Source organism: Canis aureus, chromosome 17, assembly GCF_053574225.1.
Source record: "Canis aureus isolate CA01 chromosome 17, VMU_Caureus_v.1.0, whole genome shotgun sequence".
Lineage (NCBI taxonomy): Eukaryota > Metazoa > Chordata > Mammalia > Carnivora > Canidae > Canis > Canis aureus.
The window spans coordinates 30,582,476-30,601,758 of NC_135627.1; the positions used below are offsets into that span (position 1 = coordinate 30,582,476).

Below are 19,283 nucleotides of genomic sequence, written 5' to 3' on the forward strand. Positions count from 1 at the left end.
TTGTCTTTGCTCTACCACATAATTTCGTTCCCAGTATGTGACTTCATACAGATAAGATTATTTTGTCTAAACTAAGAAAATACTGTCACCAAAAATTAGGAAAGTATGAACTATTTTTCATCTATTATATGTTTTAAAAACTTAAACAGCTTCTGGCCCAGTTTGAAGCCAAACTTGATGTGATAAAAAGAGGAAAAATCTTTTTAAGATAATTAATTATGAAGAACCAGTAATTCAACTTATTTTTACTTTCAAAGTATAAAAGTAAAAATATTGATCAAAACAGGAAGTTGAACTAGGTGGGGCTAAGACTTTGATGTTAATTACAGATAAATTAGCAGAGAAAGTGAGCCATGGATGGTATATAATTTTTGACCCTAGAAGTATACCATAGCCATCAGCCAATTGAGAAGAAACTATAATCTGTTTTGACTATTGTGTGTCAAAAATGCAACCATCAGTTAGAATTCTAAAAACTCCCTGAATTTAATGAAAGTAAGCAATATGTTTTGTGAATTAACAAATCATACAAGAGCAGAGTGTTTTAGGGAAACATGTAATCTTTGGATTCTATTCTTCTTATCATATCAAGATATAGTAAATCTGTATTTGTTAAAGGACTCTGTTAAGAAACATACTTCCAAATCCAAGTATATCTAACTCAAAGTGTATAACTGTTTCTTCCTCTAGCACAAGACTGGGACATACCTCAAATAAGGGAGACCATACATACTATTAAAAATAATAGTTATTCCCCACAGGCAGTGTGCTAAGCAAGGCCTTCATATATATAATGTAATCCTCAAAGAATTTAATAAAGTAGGTGCTCTTATTAACCTCATTTTATTGATGAGAATACATAGCCTGAATGAGGGTACATTACATGTCTTTAAAATAAGATCACATCTAGTGTAATAATTTTAGAGCCATTTAGATATATCTCAATATCTGAATTAGCCAAGAACTTTCTTTTTTCTTTTCTTTTCTTTTCTTTTTTAGATTTTATTTATTTATTTGAGAGAGAGAGAGCACAGAGTGAGAGTGAGAGTGAGAGAGAGGGATAGGCAGACTCTCTGCCCTATATAGGGCTCCATCCTAGGACCTGAGATCACGACCTGAGCCAAAGGCAGACGTTTAACCAATTGAGTCACCCAGGTGTTCCAGCCAAGAAGTATTTTAAAAATAATATATTTCAAGGAGATTTTGATGTGATAAAATTACTATTGTATAAGAATTTCAATAGTCTATTAGGGTTTAGGGAGATATGATTTAATTGTTAAACTAACCTTAGTAATACTGGCCAACTTAGTAATTTATAAGCTAGAGTGAAGTTTTTAAGGTTAAAATGCAAGGTTCTTACATTTCTCTTTCAAAGAGTTACACTTTATATGACTTTATCATTTGTGAAAGCTTTTGGTCTAAAATGCATCACAACAACAAAATTCTTAAAATATGACTTGCATTCAAATATTTATTAAATTTCACATACTTCAAGGAATATCTTTACATTTAGAATAATTTTTTTCAGGGCTGAAAATATCCATATACACCTCAAGCCCCCTAGCATCTAAATTTTTTATTTACAGGAAAACGTAGACATTAAATTTGTATCATTAAAAACTAATATGAATAAAAAGAAAAAAGCATAAACTCTTCATGCCTACAAATTAGTGAATCTTCCAATGCTCTAAAAATAACATTTGTTTAAAACAAAAGGGTGAGATATCTAGGGGATCCAGTATGTAATTTTTGTTTAAAAGAATTTAAATTGTGATGTTGAATTTTTTTGTTCATTTCAGAGATTTAAATATGTACATAAAATGATTTTCATTTTAAAGTGCACATAGTCATTTTGTCAAGAATGTAGAATCATGGGTCCTTAACGGAAGGTTACCAAAGAGTGAAATATTTATTCACTCTTCAAACTTGAGCATTTTTTTCTTCCAAATTGTTCTTAGCTACTAAGTTTGTTTTAAAATGGTCTCAGCTATCAATTTCGTTTTTAAATGTTCAATACTGTTGTACAAATTTGGGAAACAAATCCAACTCCTGACTTGACCATAGCATTTTCAGCAGTCTTGATATTTATTCTTCATAACATACATGCTTCCTGTGTTTGTAATCTTATAGCTGTAGCACAACATTAACCTTTAAATGAAAGTAACAACATCAATCATTGTCCTCTTACATACACTTTAGGGTTTCTGCCTGTTATTTACTACATCAGCACTGATGGCTTCCTTTAAAAAAAAAAAAAAAAAAGAACCACCACCAAAAAACATATCCTTAAAGATATGAAGTACAAAAAAAAATATAAATTCTAAGAGTTCAGAAAACTGTATTCCCAGGTTTGCAATTCAAGTAGGAAGGAGAGACAAAAATCTATGTTCATATATATGAAAGATGAAGCCATAGTCTTGCACGATCGTTGAGGAGAGATGCTTTTGAGAAATGAACATGATTACCAACCACAAAGACTAAAAAATACTACGCATGTGTTTCCTTTATAAAAGGGGTCAGAGCCAGGATTTGCCTTAGTGCAATGTAATATTCTTTGCGGGGCGATGGTGTCCTGAAGTGCGGTCCAGCCAATTCTGACACCCAACCCGCCCGGTACGCCCTCCACGGGCCCCCACCCTCCCTGCAAACCAAAGGCACACACACGCCCAGCCTGGCCAGAAGATAAAGCTAAGATGGCAGCGCGGAAAGTGCAGGAGCCGCGCTCGGTGCGGCTGGAAAAACAAAAGCAAATCCCCCTGTATTCTCTCATGCTGCATTTTCTTGAATAACAAGAGCCCCCCCACCCCACCCCCCAAACACACACACACACACACACACACACACACACACACACACACACACAGGCAGTGTGAAGCATTCAGTAGTAGTGCAGAGGGGACTCTTGCTTTGCACGCGGCGAGAAACCCACATCTGCCGTCTGCAGCGACGGCTCAGGTGGCCCTCGCGACTTGCCTTGGGGACCACCCACCCCTCACAGCCCCTTTGGCCGCGGAATTAAGGGTGACTCCAAACGCCCTTTCGACCCCGGTATGCGTCCCGATCCCCGCCAACCCAAGGGAGGCTTCCGCAGCGCGCAGCTGCCGCGGCAGGGAGCTGCAGCAGCGCCCAGGGAGCGCGCGGCGCCCAGGCAGGAAGGAGAGGTGGCGGAGGAGGAAAAACTCGGCCCCGGCTATCAGTCTAGAGCGCAGCGGCCGTTGCCGCTGCCGTGGAAGGAAATGCGGCCAACCGCCACAGAAACGCCACTCTCCGCCACCTAAGTGAGCATGTGTGCGACTCCGCGCACGCCTAGTTGCGCCGCTCGGTGACAACGGGTTTCCTAGGCGATTATCCAGTTACCGGGTTTTGCGTGCACCCAGAAGGCTCAGGAAGGGGCCTGCCTGGGACTGAAACATGTGGTGAAAACTGAAGCGAAATTCAGGGGTGGGAGGAACTCTGAGAACCGTGCAGCGCATGGGTCAGTACCCCCCTAGAAACTCCTAGAGCACCGTGACCCATCGAGCCACTACCTACCCCCCCCCCCCAAACTGGAAATGCTTCTCTGGGCACGCAACGCTCATTCATTCCTTCAGCCAATACCTGGTTCTCTCCCGCTTAGAGCTAGAGCCTGTGCTAGGAGCTGAGAATGATACGGGGGAACAGACACCATTCTTGTCCCCACTGAAAAGTCTAGTGCTTTGTCTTGTGTGTTACAGTTTGTCAAAAGCCATGTGCCAAGGTGGACACCCTAGATGTTTGAAGTCCTCCTACAATCTCATGCAATATTACTTTGCCCGTTATTCATAGGATGAAGTTGATCCAGAGACATACATACAAAAGAGCAGAGTCAGGATCTAAATTCTGGTTTGTCAGAGCCTTGTTGGCTACCTGGCTGGCTGCTCAACAGTCAAGAGCCAGGCCTGCAGCTCCTACTTATTCAGGCCTGTGACTAACTGTCCTAGTACTTCACTGCCTCTATACCTTGTCTTTGGGTTGGGGGTGAGGCTTCCTGCTCAACACTGAGGTGTGTACCTGTGCTGAAGCATCAGGACAGGAATTTAGTTTAACAAATAATTACCGGTGACCTGCTATGTGCCAGTTTCTGGACCAGGGGCTGAGGAAGACACAAAGATAAACAAGAAGCTCTTGTTTGTGAGCTCATAGTTGAGGAAACTAGTAAAAGACCTGTTTAACAGGGCTACTCCTAGTGCTAAAAGATACCATGACTTCCCATGCCAGTCTTTTGTACCCCCATGTTTTCATTATTTCATTTGTAGCTATCTTTTTTTTTTTTAAATCAAAATGACATCCATATATTAAAGCCCCAGGTAAAAGGCACTGCCTCAGCACTCTCTCCCCACAAAAAGCTAGAATTAATTCATGTCCCCACTCCTTGTTTATATTTTTCAAAACACTAAACAAGGCTTTTTTTTTTTAAAGATATTTATTGAAAGCATAGACTTAAGAGCTAGTAAGTAGAGGGGTGCTTGGGTAGCTCAGTCAGTGGAGTGTGGACTCATTCTTTTGGCTCCAAGGGTCCTGGGATAGAGCCCATCCCTCCCCTGTAGGGCTCAGGCTGAACAGGGAATGGGCTAGAAGATTCCTTCTGCCCTCCCCCTCCCCCCATTGAATACAAGCAAGCGCATATGGGTTCTCTTGTGCTCGCTCTCAAATAAATAAATAAATAAATCTTTTTATTTTATTCATGATTTTATCTTACTTATTTTTTTTAGATTTTATTTATTCATGAGAGACACAGACTCAGGCCAAGGGAGAAGCAGGCTCCACGCTGGGAGCCCAAGGTGGGATTCGATCCCACCCTGGGCTGAAGGTGGCACTAAACCGCTGAGCCACTGGGGCTGCCTAATAAATCTTTTTAAAGAAAGTTAGTAAGTAGATAGAGAAAATACTACTGGGATGACAGGACGAGGAAACGATTTTTTTCAGGAGTATAAATTAGGCAAACTCTTCAAATTGAGAGTCAAGTAGAAAAACACTTAGGAATCAGGGTTTCTTGGCACATGCATTTCTAGAGCACCTACTTCTAAGGGGTTAGTAGAATGGCTTGGCACAAGGGACTCAGCATATGTTACATTTTAATAGATAAAAGGATAAGATCTTTGGTAGATAATGACATTTTCAGAAGTTGCACAGAGTCACAATTAACAGCGTCAGGTCATTTTCAAGAATTATCTCTAGTAATGTAAGTCTGGGCAGAAAAAGATAAGCCATTAAGTGGCCGCTGTCAAGAGGTAAGAGTGCACTCTAAGGGGTCAAGGTAATATGTAAGGAAAGCACTACTGCGTTAAGGTTTAGCTCTGATGTCAATGTTGAGAATAAGAATTTAGGAATGTGAATGATCTGTGAATTCTACTGTCTTATCTGTGAATTCTACTTTCAGAATGCACTAGCTTACTACCTGTTTTTCGAGGTAAAAACCATTTTAATCCTAATGATAAAAAATCCAAAATAAAATCACCAGAGAGATACTAATTTGGCTGGCCTTCTCTGCCTTTGATTCTAAAGTAACCAGCGCTGTTCCCAGTGCATCTTCACGCTGGCAGCACACATTTTGAGAAAAAGTAGCTGAAAAATGCGTAACACTCATTTTCTGGCGGGGGGCCGGGGGCGGGGGGGGGGGGACGACACACATTCCCTCTCAAAGGTCCAAGTTCTCTCACCTGGAGGGGAACCCCATTACCTGAAGCCAAGAGCCTGTAGCTGAGTCCTCTCAGCACTTTCCTTACTCTTCCTCAGGCTGCCAGTAAAACCCGGAGAAGCGGATTTCTTTCGGACTCGGCACAACTCAAACCCCCCACACCCAAAGGCCTGAGGCGGAGGGAGTGGTGGCGAGGGGGGGAGGGGAGGGAGACGGGTTGGGGTTACTGAGCATGTGCGAGGAGTGGCGCATGCCCAGTGCGGCCGGCAGCTTCCCATTGCGGGTAGCCCCGGCGGTGGCGGCGGCGGCAGCGGCGGCAGCGGCGGCACCGCCTCCTCCTCACACTCCCGAGGTGGCGGGGTTAGATGAGCGGCCCCAGTAGCGGCGAGGGCGGCGCAGGGGGGAGAAGGAGAAGACGGAGGAGAAGGAGGAGGACGCTGTCTTTGTAGTCCCCTGCCGCGGGAGCGAGAGGCCGCCGCCGGAGCCGTCGTCGTCGGAAAAGGGCTGTGTGTGCGCGCGCGTGTCTGCTTGCCCGGCCCGCAGGGACGAGGCGGCGGCGGCGGCGAGGATGATGATGTGCTCGGCGACTGCCTCCCCCGCCGCCGCCTCCTCGGGGCCCGGCGGGGACGGCTTCTTCCCAGCCGTCACCTTCTCTTCCTCCCCGGCGCCGGGGGCGCTGTTCATGCCGGTTGCCGAGGGTTCCGTGGCTGCCGCGGGGCTGGGGCTGGGGCTGCCGGCCGCGGACTCCCGGGGTCACTACCAGCTGCTGCTGTCAGGCCGGGCCCTGGCCGACCGCTACCGGAGGATTTACACCGCTGCGCTCAGTGACAGGGACCAGGGGGGCAGCGGCGCCGGACACCCAGCCTCCAGGTGCGTCTCCGGTGGCCTTCTCGAGCCACACGCCGCATGTGTGTGCGTGCACGCGCGTGTATGCATGTAGAAGAGCTTGCATGTGTGCCTGCGTACCTGTTTACCGAGCGCTTGGCGCTTGGGTGCTGGAAGCACTTAACTGAGACAGGAGGGTGCGGTGGCAACAATTTCTGCCCAGTGCGTGTGACTGTCTTTGTAGGGGGTCAGCGAGAGTGGGAGGGAGGTAAGCATGTGATGTTAGAAAAGGTGATGGTGCCGGTCGGTTATGACACGTGTGTGTGTGTGTGTGTGTGTGTGTGTGTGTATTGTTGAGGAAGGAGGAGGGAATTGGTAGAGGGCGAGAAGGCATTGCACGGAGAGAATTTCCAAGAGCGGTGAGGGAAGTGGCGTTTCCAGTATCTCTGCCGCAATGGTATTTGCACGTATCTTATCCCTCGCCCTCTTCCCCCCCCCCCCACCCCGCCAAGATATTCCATCCTCCACTTTCCACCTCCCTTAAAAAAAAAAAATCTGCCTTTCACTAAGGGGAGCAATGGTATAGGTTAAGGGTAGTGTCACATATATATATACATATATATATATATACATGTATATATATATATAGTTTTAGATAATCATGCTGTTGGATAAAGCATGGAGTTTTAAAGAGATTTATGCAAAGGAGATGGAGATGGAGATTTATGTGGATGTGAAAGGTGCCTGATGGAGATTTTTAGAGCTGTACTTTGATATCTGGACCTTTTGGTATTCTGGAGATGTGATTGCAGCTGCACTTGTGTTCTGACGTCCTATCAGCCATTTCCCTTTATCTTCTGTTCACTTACAGGCTTCAGGGTATTGGGGGCCTAGGGGTTTTGTGGGGAAAGGGGGAAAGCTATAGAACTTCGAAATATGACTGCTTATACAGTGTTTAGCTGCCACCAACTAGAAAATTTGAGTAGCTCCTACATCTCTTCCTAGGCTCCCTGCATCTTCATCTTTCTTGATGTAGATTTTAAGTCACTTTCATTTTCTTTTTCTTAAAATGTGGGTGTCTTTTTGCTGAGGGCTGTCCTATTGTTTTCTTTTCCATGTCCTCATATGCCACATACCCTGAAGGATGATGACTGACTTGTTTCACCAGCTTGGCTTTGACAGTGGTAATTGGGAGTTGGCTTCATCTTTTTTTTTTTTTTTTTTTTTCCTCACAGCTTCTTGCAACACATGGGGAAAGCATAGTAGTATTTTGTCAAATAAGCTACAGAGCTTACTGTATTTATTGAATGTGCAGTGTCTTAGGCAATAACAAGATGTCCTTTCATTATGAAAGGGACTAGGCTGTTAAGTCAGGTATTTGTAGTTTACCATTGTGTACTAGGGCTCTTATCTATTGCAGAATTGTGAAGATGGAGCTTTGTTCACATTTTTTCTGGGTAAATCAGTCTTCTCATGTCTGTAATTGTTTACAGGATTGAGCAGTTTATCTTATGGATATAAACGTATGTAACTACCTTTTGCTATCTAAACTGAAAACCACAATGACACAAATGTATTTCTTGATCATATTTTTGAAAACAGCACAAAACCTCAATGGACAGTTTGCTCTGATAGGTATAATTTTGAGCTTTGAGTCTGAATTATGTCACTCTAGGTACATTTTTACAAACCTCTCTCAAAGAATTTATTTTGTATGTTGTTCCAGACTTCTAATTTGTGACTGAAATTCCTATTTTAACTTTCTACTAGTATACTTGTGTAATAATACAATTTTGTGTATCTAGAACCATATTAGCAGTTTTAGACAACATTAATAGAGCTTAATTGCATATATGACATTTATTAGTGATTTTTGATCATTGATCCATTTTTGTACAAACTGTCAATTACAATTAATGGAAGAATTAGTTGAAATATTTCAAAAAGTAGTCATGGAAACCAGGCTTAAGTTGTGTAATATTGCCTTCTAGTGCTTATTCAGAACATTATTGCTTATTTTAGTTCACATTATTTTATCTAAGTGAGCTGCTTAATCCTTTATTGAGGATTTGCATAAGAATTCAATCACATTTTTGTTAAATATGACTGGGCAAGTGGAACTAGGATTTAGGTTGTGAGTGAATGGTATAATTATTTGAATAGGGACACTAGAAGATGAAATATTTCAGAGACATAGAATGGAGCAAGAACAGAGTATGAAGCCCTAGTGAGCTTCAAATTTAAAGATGTGAGAGAAAAAAAATAAAAGATGTGAGAGAAAGGAGACAGTGAAGAAAGCTGAAAAGATGAAAAAATTAAGACAGCTGTGAGACAGTGGCACCTCTGGTCTTAAGAAAGATTGAAAGTCTTCAGTGTTAAATCCTTAAAAAAAAGTGAAAGCACTTTCCAGGTCACTGATAACTTTTAAGGAAGTGGTCATAGAGAGATATGAGGAGTCTTTGAGAGGTGTTGGGGGTAACAGGGAATTGCAGAGTTGAGGGAAGGATATTCAAATATGGGAGAGTGGGTGGGAAATTATCAGTAAGTGGAGGAGGAGAAATTAAAGAAGTGAGCAAGGGTTTAATTAATGGAGAGAGGTCAAAGAAGTCCCTGACTCAGGGACAGGTTTAAGATGTCAAGCGGGGAAGTTAGCAGTTTAAAAAAATTAAAGGCTAATTTTCCTTTATTATAGAAAGGGAGGAGTTAAGTATTTATAAAGACTAGAGTTTATGGAGGATAAGAACTGAATCCTATTATTCTCGTAACCTCAACGTATAGCACAAATTTTGGCATCCATTTTGTGAAATACCGAGTATCTGTTATGTATCAGGCTCTGTTTTATGTGCTGAAGATGTACCAGTGAGCAAAATAGATGAGGTCTCTACTCTCTTGGAACTTCTACTCTAGTGGGGACAAATAAATAACTGGTAGTTTCAGGTATTGATAAGTAACTATAAAAGAAATTGATTTCATGTGATAGATGATTTATAGTGGGGAGCTATATTAAGGTGGTTAGGACAGGTCTCAAGATTTAAGTTGAATCTGAATCATAATGGTGATAAGGCAGATCTAGAGGAAGAGTGTTTTAGGAAATTATAAAGGCTCTGAGATGGGAACAAGGTTGTGTTCAAGTAACAAAAATAAGGCAAATGATTTATGTCAGTGTTGAATGAATTAATTACTATGGATTATATTTTACATGTCCTGTGGGGTAGTTGAGGGATAGAAGCCTAATGGAGTCAGTGACTTTGATAGCATTTTAGTGAAGTGGTTAAGCGCTTGGACTCTGAAGCTAGGTTGGTTTTAAATTCTGGCTCTACCACTTTTTAGCTGTGTGACCTTGGGCATATAATATATTTGTTTCAAATTTTAAAAAATTTTATTGTAATATAATTGGCATATAACATTGTTAATTTTAGGTGTATCACATAATAATTCCATTTTGGTATATATTGTGAAGTGATCACCATAATAAGCATAAACATTTGTCAGTTCCTTTTCTTTTCTTGTGATGAGAACTCTCACAAGATTTACTCTCAGCAACTTTCAGATATATATTATTAATGATAGTCACCGTGCTGTACATTTTTTTAAAAAGATTTTATTTATTTATTCTGAGAGACACAGAGAGAGAGAGAGAGAGAGGCAGAGACACAGGCAGAGGGAGAAGCAGGCTCCATGCAGGGAGCCCGATATGGGACTTGATCCCAAATCTCCAGGATCACGCCCTGAGCCGAAGGCAGGCGCCAAATGGTATGGTATTTGTTTTTGTATGACTTATCTTACTGAGGGTAATGCCCTCAAGATTCATTTACAGTGTTGTAAATGGCAAGATTTCCTTTTTTATGGCTGAATAATATTCTACTGTGTGTGTGGGATGTGTGTGTGTGTATGTGGCATGTGTATGTTTGTATGTATATGTGTGTATATATATATATATGTATGTACATATGTAATATGTACCACATTTCCTTTATCATTCATCCATTGATGGACACTTAGTTTACTTCCATGTCTTGGCTATTGTGAATAATGCTGCAACAAACATGGAGTACAGTTTTTGGGTTAGTGTTTTCATTTCCTTTGGATAAATACCCTGAAGAATTGCTGGATCGTATGATAGCTCTATTTTTTAATTTTTGAGGAACCTCCATACAGTTTTCCATAATGGCTGTACCAAATTACATTTCTATCAACAGTGCATAGGGTTCCCTTTTCTCTACATCTTTGCCAATACTTATTATTTTTTATCTTTTTGATTATAGCCATTTTAATAGTTGTGAGGTAATCATCTCATTGTGGTTTTGATTCACATTTCCCTAATGATTAGTGATAATGAATATCTTTTCATGTGCCTGTTGGCCATCTGTGTGTGTCTTTGGAAAAATGTCTTTTCAGGTCCTCTGTCCGTTAAAAACGGACAATTCAATTAATAAACTGAATGATTATTATCATTTGTTTCTGCTGTTGTATGAGTTCCTTATATATTATGAATATTAACCTCTTAATAGATAGGTGGTTTGCAAATATTTTCTCGCATTTTGTAGTTTGCCTTTTCATTTTATTGATAGTTTCCTTTGCTGTCCAGAAGCTTTTTATTTTGATGTAGTCCCATTTGTTTATTTTGCTTATACATAGACTGGGGATAATGATAATGAGAACTGCTTTGTAGATTAAATGAATCCATATATGTAAAGTGTTTGGCACATTAAGTGCTATTAAATATTATTGATTTCTTTTGAGAGTGAAGGGGCAGATGGAGTTTGAGGAATTAAAGAAGAGGCAAAGATCATGTCTTACTCTTATTTTTGGTTTCAGTGATTGTAATGAATGTGAAAATAATGATTTCATTTATTCATCGACTCACTAAGTATATTTTTGAATGAATGAACCAGTCAAAATTAGGACATTAACTTGGGGAAAGAGGGAGGATTGGAAATTAGTAAAGGAATGTGTGATCAAGTCTAAGTGAGAATGGCAAAATAGCATCGCATTTGAGAAGAACTATATAGCACAATGGCTAAATCTGCCTTAGAAGCAGACCTCCTGAGTTCAAATCCCAGTTCTACCTTTCTCTATCTAAGTTGGGCAAATTAATTAGCATTTCTTTGTCTGTTTCTTTACCTGTAACCTTATAGGGTTATTAAAAGGACATTGTTGCCTATGCAGGGTAAGTACTAAATGTCAGCTGCTGCTGCTATTATTATTAAAATTATATATATAAAATTTCAGTCAGCATAATATTTTAAGTTTTCCTACTCAACAAAAAAATGAGAAAAACTGTTGGTTGAGCTATTTCAAGGTTAAAGTGTGATCGGAGGCAAAAGAAAAAAAAGAAAGTGAAAGTTTTTGATGACATTGATCATTTGGTAAAAAGGAAAGTGATGCCAAGGAGGGAACTGATAGACTGGGAGATAAAGAGGACTCAGGGGCTGTGGGTTGAAGTGGTAGAAGAGCAAAATGGAAGCAATAGAGGAGATTATGGTTAAAATGGGGAGTTGCTTTTCTTCTCTAAGCTAAACCCACTTAGTTACTTCAGCTGCTTTATCTCAGATGCATGGGATTTTGGTTTTAAGAGGTTAAGTAGTCAGTTAATCCAACAAAGGTTCAGGGATTATTCCTTGGTGCTAACCGTTGGCCCTATAAAGATTTATAAAACATAGTTTCTATATTTGAGTTTATTGTTTGGGTAATGGTGAAAAATACAAGGCAAGTACTTAGAAAAGTGTTAAAGGAATTGGTATTCTGGGTTGCCATGAAAGCATGAGTAAAAGGCAAGAAAGCACAGTTTGTGTGCAGGTAATGGTAAGAATTCTGTTAGAGGGATCTTGTAGGTGTTATGAGGGAGAGTAGTGGGAGTTCATTCTGGAAAGGGAGGCTTTAGAGAGGGTAAGGTAGCTTGAACACTAAGGTAAAAATTAGATTTTATTCAGTAGACATTGATGGTTTTGAGCTATAAAGAGACATTGTAGGAGTATTTTAGTAAGTGATGTGGGATTGAATTAGAATTTATATATCTATATTTGTGATTAGGTAATAATTTGCTTCATATAGCTCTTCTATCTATGGAATCCTATATAAACACATTTTAAGGCAAAAACTACTTTATTGTTATATTGGTAGGTAGAAATGAAATAAATTAGTCCTAGCTCAAGATAAGAGAAAATCTTGTGTTTAGGCTTAAAAATGAAAATATTAATATAAAAATACTTCTGTATTTTTAAGATATTTATTTTAAAATTCAACAGAATAGTCAGAATACTCTTCTTAAGAAATTTTTAAAAATTAAGGTATTTTTTGGAGGTGAGTCAGGTTTTTCAAGGTTTAATTTACATACAATAAAATTCACCCTTTTAAAATGTTCATTTGAAGGGTCTTAGAACCATCACCACAGTCAAGTATAGAACATGTCCATCCCCCATAAAAGTTTTTATAGCTAATTCCCTCCTGCCCCTAGCCCCTGACCACCATAGATCAGTTTTTTTGTCATTAATATTTTACCTTTTGTAGAATGTCTTATAAATCTAGTTCTTTGAGGGCAGGACCCCAGATACTGTTAGTCTTCAAGTCTTCTATCCCTGTATTTCCTATAAATGAGAGGATTTAGATTTAAAGCTTCGTTAGGTTTGGGTTAAACAGTTTTAAGCAAGAATATTTTGTATATAGTGCTAAATACTGCATCCCATCCAGATGTTTTCAGGTTGTGTCACTGTTTAATAATGCTCAGTCTAATTACTTGGGTAGGATGGTACCCACTAGATCTCTCCTGTAAATGTTTCCTTTTTTATGTGCAATAAGCAGGTAATTATGGGTCATAACTTTGGTATGCTGTGAATATCTTTCACCTAATGATATCAATCCTTTTATAATCCTTGTCTGAATCAGTTATTTCATTAAGGGTTTCAAAATGATGATTTTTATAATTCTGTTATTTTTTCTGTATTTATTAGCTGGTGCTCTTCTGCAAAGAGGAGTTTTCTCTCATCAACTGGTGATGAACTGTGATCCTCCTAGGAAGGCAGGGTAAATGCTTAATTCTCTCTCCTCATTAACCAAATTAGTGTGATACTCCAGTATTGGTGTCATGGGTGCTTGGTTCACTACCCAGATCCCTCTGTTTAGGTACAACTTCCCCTAGCTTTTGGGAATACTGGCAGCTAAAACTGATTGCAGCTAAGTCCCTTTCCAGGCATTCCCTAGGCCACCAGGACTGCTTCCCTCAAAGTCATGCCTCTTCTTCAGAGTCCACCTACATTCAATGCCTATTCTCTTTAGGAATACATATGTCTGGCCCTTTTACCCTAGTGCAGGACAACCTTGAACAAGTTACACTCTTAACACCAGAGCTCCACATGGGATTGACTGAGTCCTTCCCGTGACTCCCATTACAGTTCAGCTCATTCCTCTCTTCCGTCTTAACTTCCTTCATTTCCCATAGTTGTTGGTTCAGGGTTTACACAGGTAAACTTCTGTGTGCAGATCTCCATTTCAGAGTCAATTTCCTGGGGAGCCTTACCTAAAACGGTTGTGGTGCCAGGAGTGGTCCTGAGGAAGTAGACTTTAAAATGGGATTTTGGAGCTGGATTATCTGCTGGCTGGCTGGCACAGTGAAAACCCCACTTTGACTTGTAGATGGAGTCATGATACTAATAACCCGTGGCATACACTGTGGCTGTGCATTTGTTAAAACTTTCAGTAGTGGTGAATTGGAATTAAATTCCTATAGAAGGGAATACACTGATGGGTACAAATATTTTAAGCTTGTGAGAGGTTCAGGGAAGTTATTACTTATAAGACTAGTGTAATCAGATGCTTGCGGTTGAGTGATGTTGATAGACTGGAAAAAGACAAAGGCTGAAAGTAATTGGGGGCAAAATGAGAAAGCTAGGTGATTTCTTCAACATTTTGTAAAGAAACTCATCTGCAGTAGGAGGAAAGAAGAAGCCACGGATTAGGCACAAGACTTAATTTTAAGAGTAACTGAACTCCAAGGTGAGTTGAATTCTCAGCAAGTCTTCTATGCCAGTCTGCTTTGGTTAGAAATGAAATGAATGAGACTCCAGCTCTTTGAATGGGACATCTGAGTTGATACACTTGAAAATCTTGAAACCCCAAATTCCCCAAGCTCTTTGGGTCTACAAGAGTGGCCTTTTTATCCTAGCTAGAGGGTAGATGCATGAAGACTATGCTGCCCTTACTACCCCATCTCTTCTCTCCCCTACTGACTATTATCAAACCAATAATTAGAGTTAGGTCACAACAAAACCTACTGGGAGGTGCTAGGCCCCCTAAGGGAAGAATGGGAGTGCGTGTGCATGGGTTCACCCACACATGTGCTGAATCCCAAAGTGTGCCCTGAGATACCCTGAAACACCGCAGCAGACACAGAGAAATATGATGGGATATTTGAGAATTTCAAAGGAAACACTTCAGCATCTGTCACAAACAACTAGCTAGAGGCAGTTTTGATATTAGATCATGCTAACATTCCTTTTGATGATGTCATATCTTTTTGAGGTTGAATTTTTGGTAGTTACTGTGATATAAATAAAGCACTCACAGAAATTACTGTGAAATGAGAAGGGAGGTTGACATGTTCACTCTGATTCCAATATTGAGAAGTTGTGCACTGTCTAGCATTGTACATGTCCAATTATTAAGCAATTATGGTCATAAATATTTTTTCAATTTACACATTATTTTTCTTTTTTTTTTTTAAAGATTTTATGTATTTATTCACAAGAGACAGAGAGAGAGAGAGAGAGAGAGGCAGAGACACAGGCAGAGGGAGAAGCAGGCTCCATGCAGAGAGCCCGACGTGGGACTCAATCCCAGGACTCCAGGATCACGCCCTGGGCTGAAGGCGGAGCTAAACTGCTGAGCCACCTGGGCAGCCCGACACATTTTTTCAAATGATTGAGTTGTCAGGACAGAATTCTTATTAATTATTTAGATCTAAATAGTTAGTAAACGCTACTGTTAGGTATTTCTTTTGGCTTACAAGCATTATGGAAAAATTACTGGTGATAGCTATGCAAGGACCCAATAACAGACTTCTACTTACCAGTACTTATCTAGCAACTGAATTGCTGAATGTCTTGTCTAAGTAGGGAGACTAATCATCTTTCACAGGGACCATGATTCATTTTGATGGGATTTGACACAGATTTTTAAGTATGAGTTTGTTTACAGTTTGCAGAGTCTCAACCATTGCCACTATTTGAGGGCTTACAGAGCTTTTGATCTATCAGTATACAGTCCCGCATAACATTGTTTCAGAGTACGGGCTCCCTTTTTTAGCAAAGGAGGACTCATGGGATCCATTTGTCACATCATGCACTACATTGCACAGAAGTTTCTGACCTGACAGAGCAGCAAAACAGTCTTTTGATGGCACAACTAAGGATGATTCCCTGCAGTTTGGACATTATACCCTGAAAGGATGAGGTTCTGTCCTCCAGGGTTCCCAGTAGGAAGGATATATGGAAATAGGGCTGGTTCCACTTAGCACCACTGGCAAATTTATACTTCTCACCTCTGTAGATAAGCACTGGAGATTAAAAGACCCTGGTTTTCAGAAGAGAAACATTTCCAACAGAAGACACTATGGAGTCCTGTTAAACTTTAGGGCACAGCTACCTCTGGGACCTGACACTCCTTTTCCAGGGAGAGGAGTCACCATTTTGACAGGGCTAACATACCAGATGATTAGGAGGAGATAGGGCTGTTGTTACATGAGGAAGCATGGGGGTTTGGCACACACATACTCTACCAGGTATCTCTTGGTACTTCCTTTCCAGTTGTGATGTTAACTGGGCACAAGAAGACCTGATTACCTCACAAGATCTGCTACCTGGACCAGCAGAAATGCTAAGTCAGAGATGAAGGGAATCTAGAATAACTAGCAGACAACAGGTTATAACCAAGTTTTGGACTTGAAACCATCTGAAACTGGTGGTGGGGGTTGTAGTTTGTTCTACTTTTTGGTAGGAGAAACAAGGACCTACCAGAATTCTGGAGGAGATTTTCCAGAATGTATATGAAGCAAGTGAATCCTAGTAGTGTAATAGATGGACTGTAGTGAATGCCATGGATTAATTTTAATAGTCATTTTGTAGATTCTCTGGGAATCATTATTCTTTCTGATTTTCAGAAATCAGAAGTACCCCTTCCCTGTTTTGCGCCCCCAGCTTTTATTCCTGTGGCAAAACTTCCATAACAATACTGAATTGATGAAAGTTGCATCTTTCCTAGTTCCTTAATCTGAGGAGGAAACCATTACAAATCAGTCTTTAGTCTTTCAATATTATGATATTAGTTGTGGGTCTTTTGATTGACTTTCCAATTTGAAGTTTTTAATATTCCTACATTGCTGATAATGTTTATCATTAGTGTGCATTGAATTTTGGCAGAGATCTTTTCTGCATTTTTCGAAATGATCATATATTAAGAAAAAAGGAAAAATTAAATTAATTTTTGAAGGTTAAGTCAACCTTGCATTCCTGGAATGAAACTTCATATGTAATATATTATTGAATTTGATTTTCTAATATTTTGTTAAGAATTTTTGGATGTACATATATGAAGGATATTTGTTAATGTATTTGTCAGGTTTTAGTATTACATGTGTTCTGATCTCATAAAATTATTTGGACAATAATCTTTTTTCTGTATTTTTAAAAAGTTTCCATGAAATTGGTTTCATTTCTTCTTAAATATTTGATAGAATTCATCAGGGACACCATCTGATCCTGGAATTATCTTTTGGTAATGCTTTTGACAAATTTAGTTTCTTTTTTTTTTTTTTTAAGATTTTATTTATTTATTCATGAGATACACAGAGTGAGGAAGAGAGAGGCAGAGACACAGGCAGAGGGAGAAGCAGGCTCCATGCAGGGAGCCCAACGTGGGACTTGATCCCGGAACTCCAGGATCATGCCCTGGGCCGAAGCCAGGCACTAAATTTACCCAGGGATCCCCGACAAATTTCGTTTCTTTAATACATATAGGGATTATCAGATTATCAGATTTTTTTTTATTTCTCATGTCAACTTTTGGAGAAGTTTATCCATTTCATCTAAATTGTTGAACATTTTGGCAGAAAGTTACTCAGCATTCTTTTATTCTTTAATGTCTGGAATCTGTGGTGGTAATTCTTTTCATTCCTCATGTTGGAGTTTTCTCTGTCTTTAATCAGAGAGGGAGTAATCTCCTCTCTCTTTAAACAGGAGTTTGTCAATTTTGTTTATGAGTTCAAAGTAATAACTTGGCTTTGTTAATTTTCTCTATTAATGATCTATTTTCTCCCTTACTGATTTTTTTTCCGTCATCAGTATAACTTCTACTTTGAATTTGCTCTTCTAGTTTCTTAAGATGGAATCTTAGGTCATTGATTTTAGACTTCTAGCAGAAGTATTTAAAACTAATTTTTCATGTAAGCACTGATTTAGTTGTATACAACTGTTTTGATATTCTGAATAGTCCTTGTCATTTAGTTTAAAATATTTCCTAATTTTTTTGTAATTTTGTCTTTGATCCATACATTATTTAGAATTATTTTACTTAACCTTCAGATATTTGGTATTTTCTTAATATGTATTATTATTATTACATTTTATTGCATACTTTTGTTTGATTTCAGTCTTTTAAAATTTATTGAGATAAGCTTTATTTCCCAGGATATGACCTTGATGATTGTACCATGTATACTTGAAAAGGATGTGTGTTCTGCCACTTTTGCATGTAGGCTTCTATGTCGGTTCAAGTTGGTTGATGGTGTTATTTGGATCTTTTTGGTACTCATTTTTGTCTAATTCTATCAGTTATTGAGAGACTGGTATTGAAAATATCCTACTCTAACTTGGATTTGGATTTGTCCTTTTAATATTCTCAGTTTTTGCTTCGTATACTTTAGAGATCTACTATTTGGTACATATACATATATAATCATTAGAACTTCTTGATAAATTACTCTTTTATTTCATTATGACACATCTCTCCTTATCCATAGTAACATTCTTTGTCTTGTGCTTATTTTATCTGATATTAAAATGGCCTCTTCAGCCTTTTTGTGCTTACTGTTTGGATGGTAAGATTTTTCCCATCCATTTACTTTTGTAATTTTCTGTATTTTTATATTTAAAGTTTCTCTCCCTTGGGCAGCATGTGTAGGGTTTTGCTTTTTTGTTTGTTTGTTTGTTTTTATCTGCTTTGTCAATCTTTGCCTGTTACTTGGAGAGTTTAGATTATTAGCATTTAACATAATTATTGATATGGTTGGTTTTATATCCATCATTATATTGTCTATGTTTTCTTCTTTGTTTTTTGTTCCTCTCTTCCTTTTTTCTGGTTTCTTTTAGATTATTCTTTAGTATCCTGTTTTAATATAGCTATTGGCCTTTTGGCTTTATATTTAAAGCCAAATATTTTATATTTGGCCTACATTTAATATCTTAAATATATATTTATATATTTATATATATTTTAATATATTTTATATTAATATAAAATATATTGTTTTTTATATTTAATATTTTTTATATTTTAATGCCCTAGGGATTGCAATATACATACTTAACCTTTCACAACCTACTTAGAGTTACTGTTATACTGCTTGACTTAAAATAGAGAAACCTTGCAACCATACAGATCCTTTTTCCCCCTTTATTTCATTACCCGCCCTCCTTATGTTATAGTTATATATGTTTATGGCTGCATGCTTTGAAAACCTTAACATACAATATTATAATTTTTGCTGTTAGTAGGGATGATATTTTAAAGAACTGAAAGGAAAAAAAATGGT

At 38.9% G+C, this 19,283-nt stretch overlaps 2 protein-coding genes across 34 annotated transcripts in view; one reads left to right on the forward strand and one right to left on the reverse strand.

Moving 5' to 3' along the window:
• SCEL (sciellin) overlaps window positions 1–5,867 on the reverse strand; it is a 297,545-nt gene extending 291,678 nt beyond the window's left edge. For 18 of the 22 annotated variants that reach the window (XM_077855316.1, XM_077855313.1, XM_077855312.1 and 15 more), the window contains exon 1: window positions 5,699–5,863. The gene's annotated coding sequence lies outside the window, so the exon portion shown is untranslated. Of the gene's footprint in view, window positions 1–5,678 lie in introns of all 22 variants that reach the window. The other 4 variants (XM_077855320.1, XM_077855318.1, XM_077855300.1 and 1 more) reach the window with 3 other exon arrangements.
• A 66-nt stretch (window positions 5,868–5,933) lies between these two features.
• The window catches only part of MYCBP2 (MYC binding protein 2), a 258,579-nt gene continuing 245,229 nt past the window's right edge, over window positions 5,934–19,283 (forward strand). For all 12 annotated transcript variants that reach the window (XM_077855281.1, XM_077855282.1, XM_077855288.1 and 9 more), the window contains exon 1: window positions 5,934–6,526. In XM_077855281.1, the coding sequence (XP_077711407.1) occupies window positions 6,225–6,526 (302 nt within the window). In that variant the 5' untranslated portion in view covers window positions 5,934–6,224. The remainder of the gene's footprint in view (window positions 6,527–19,283) is intronic.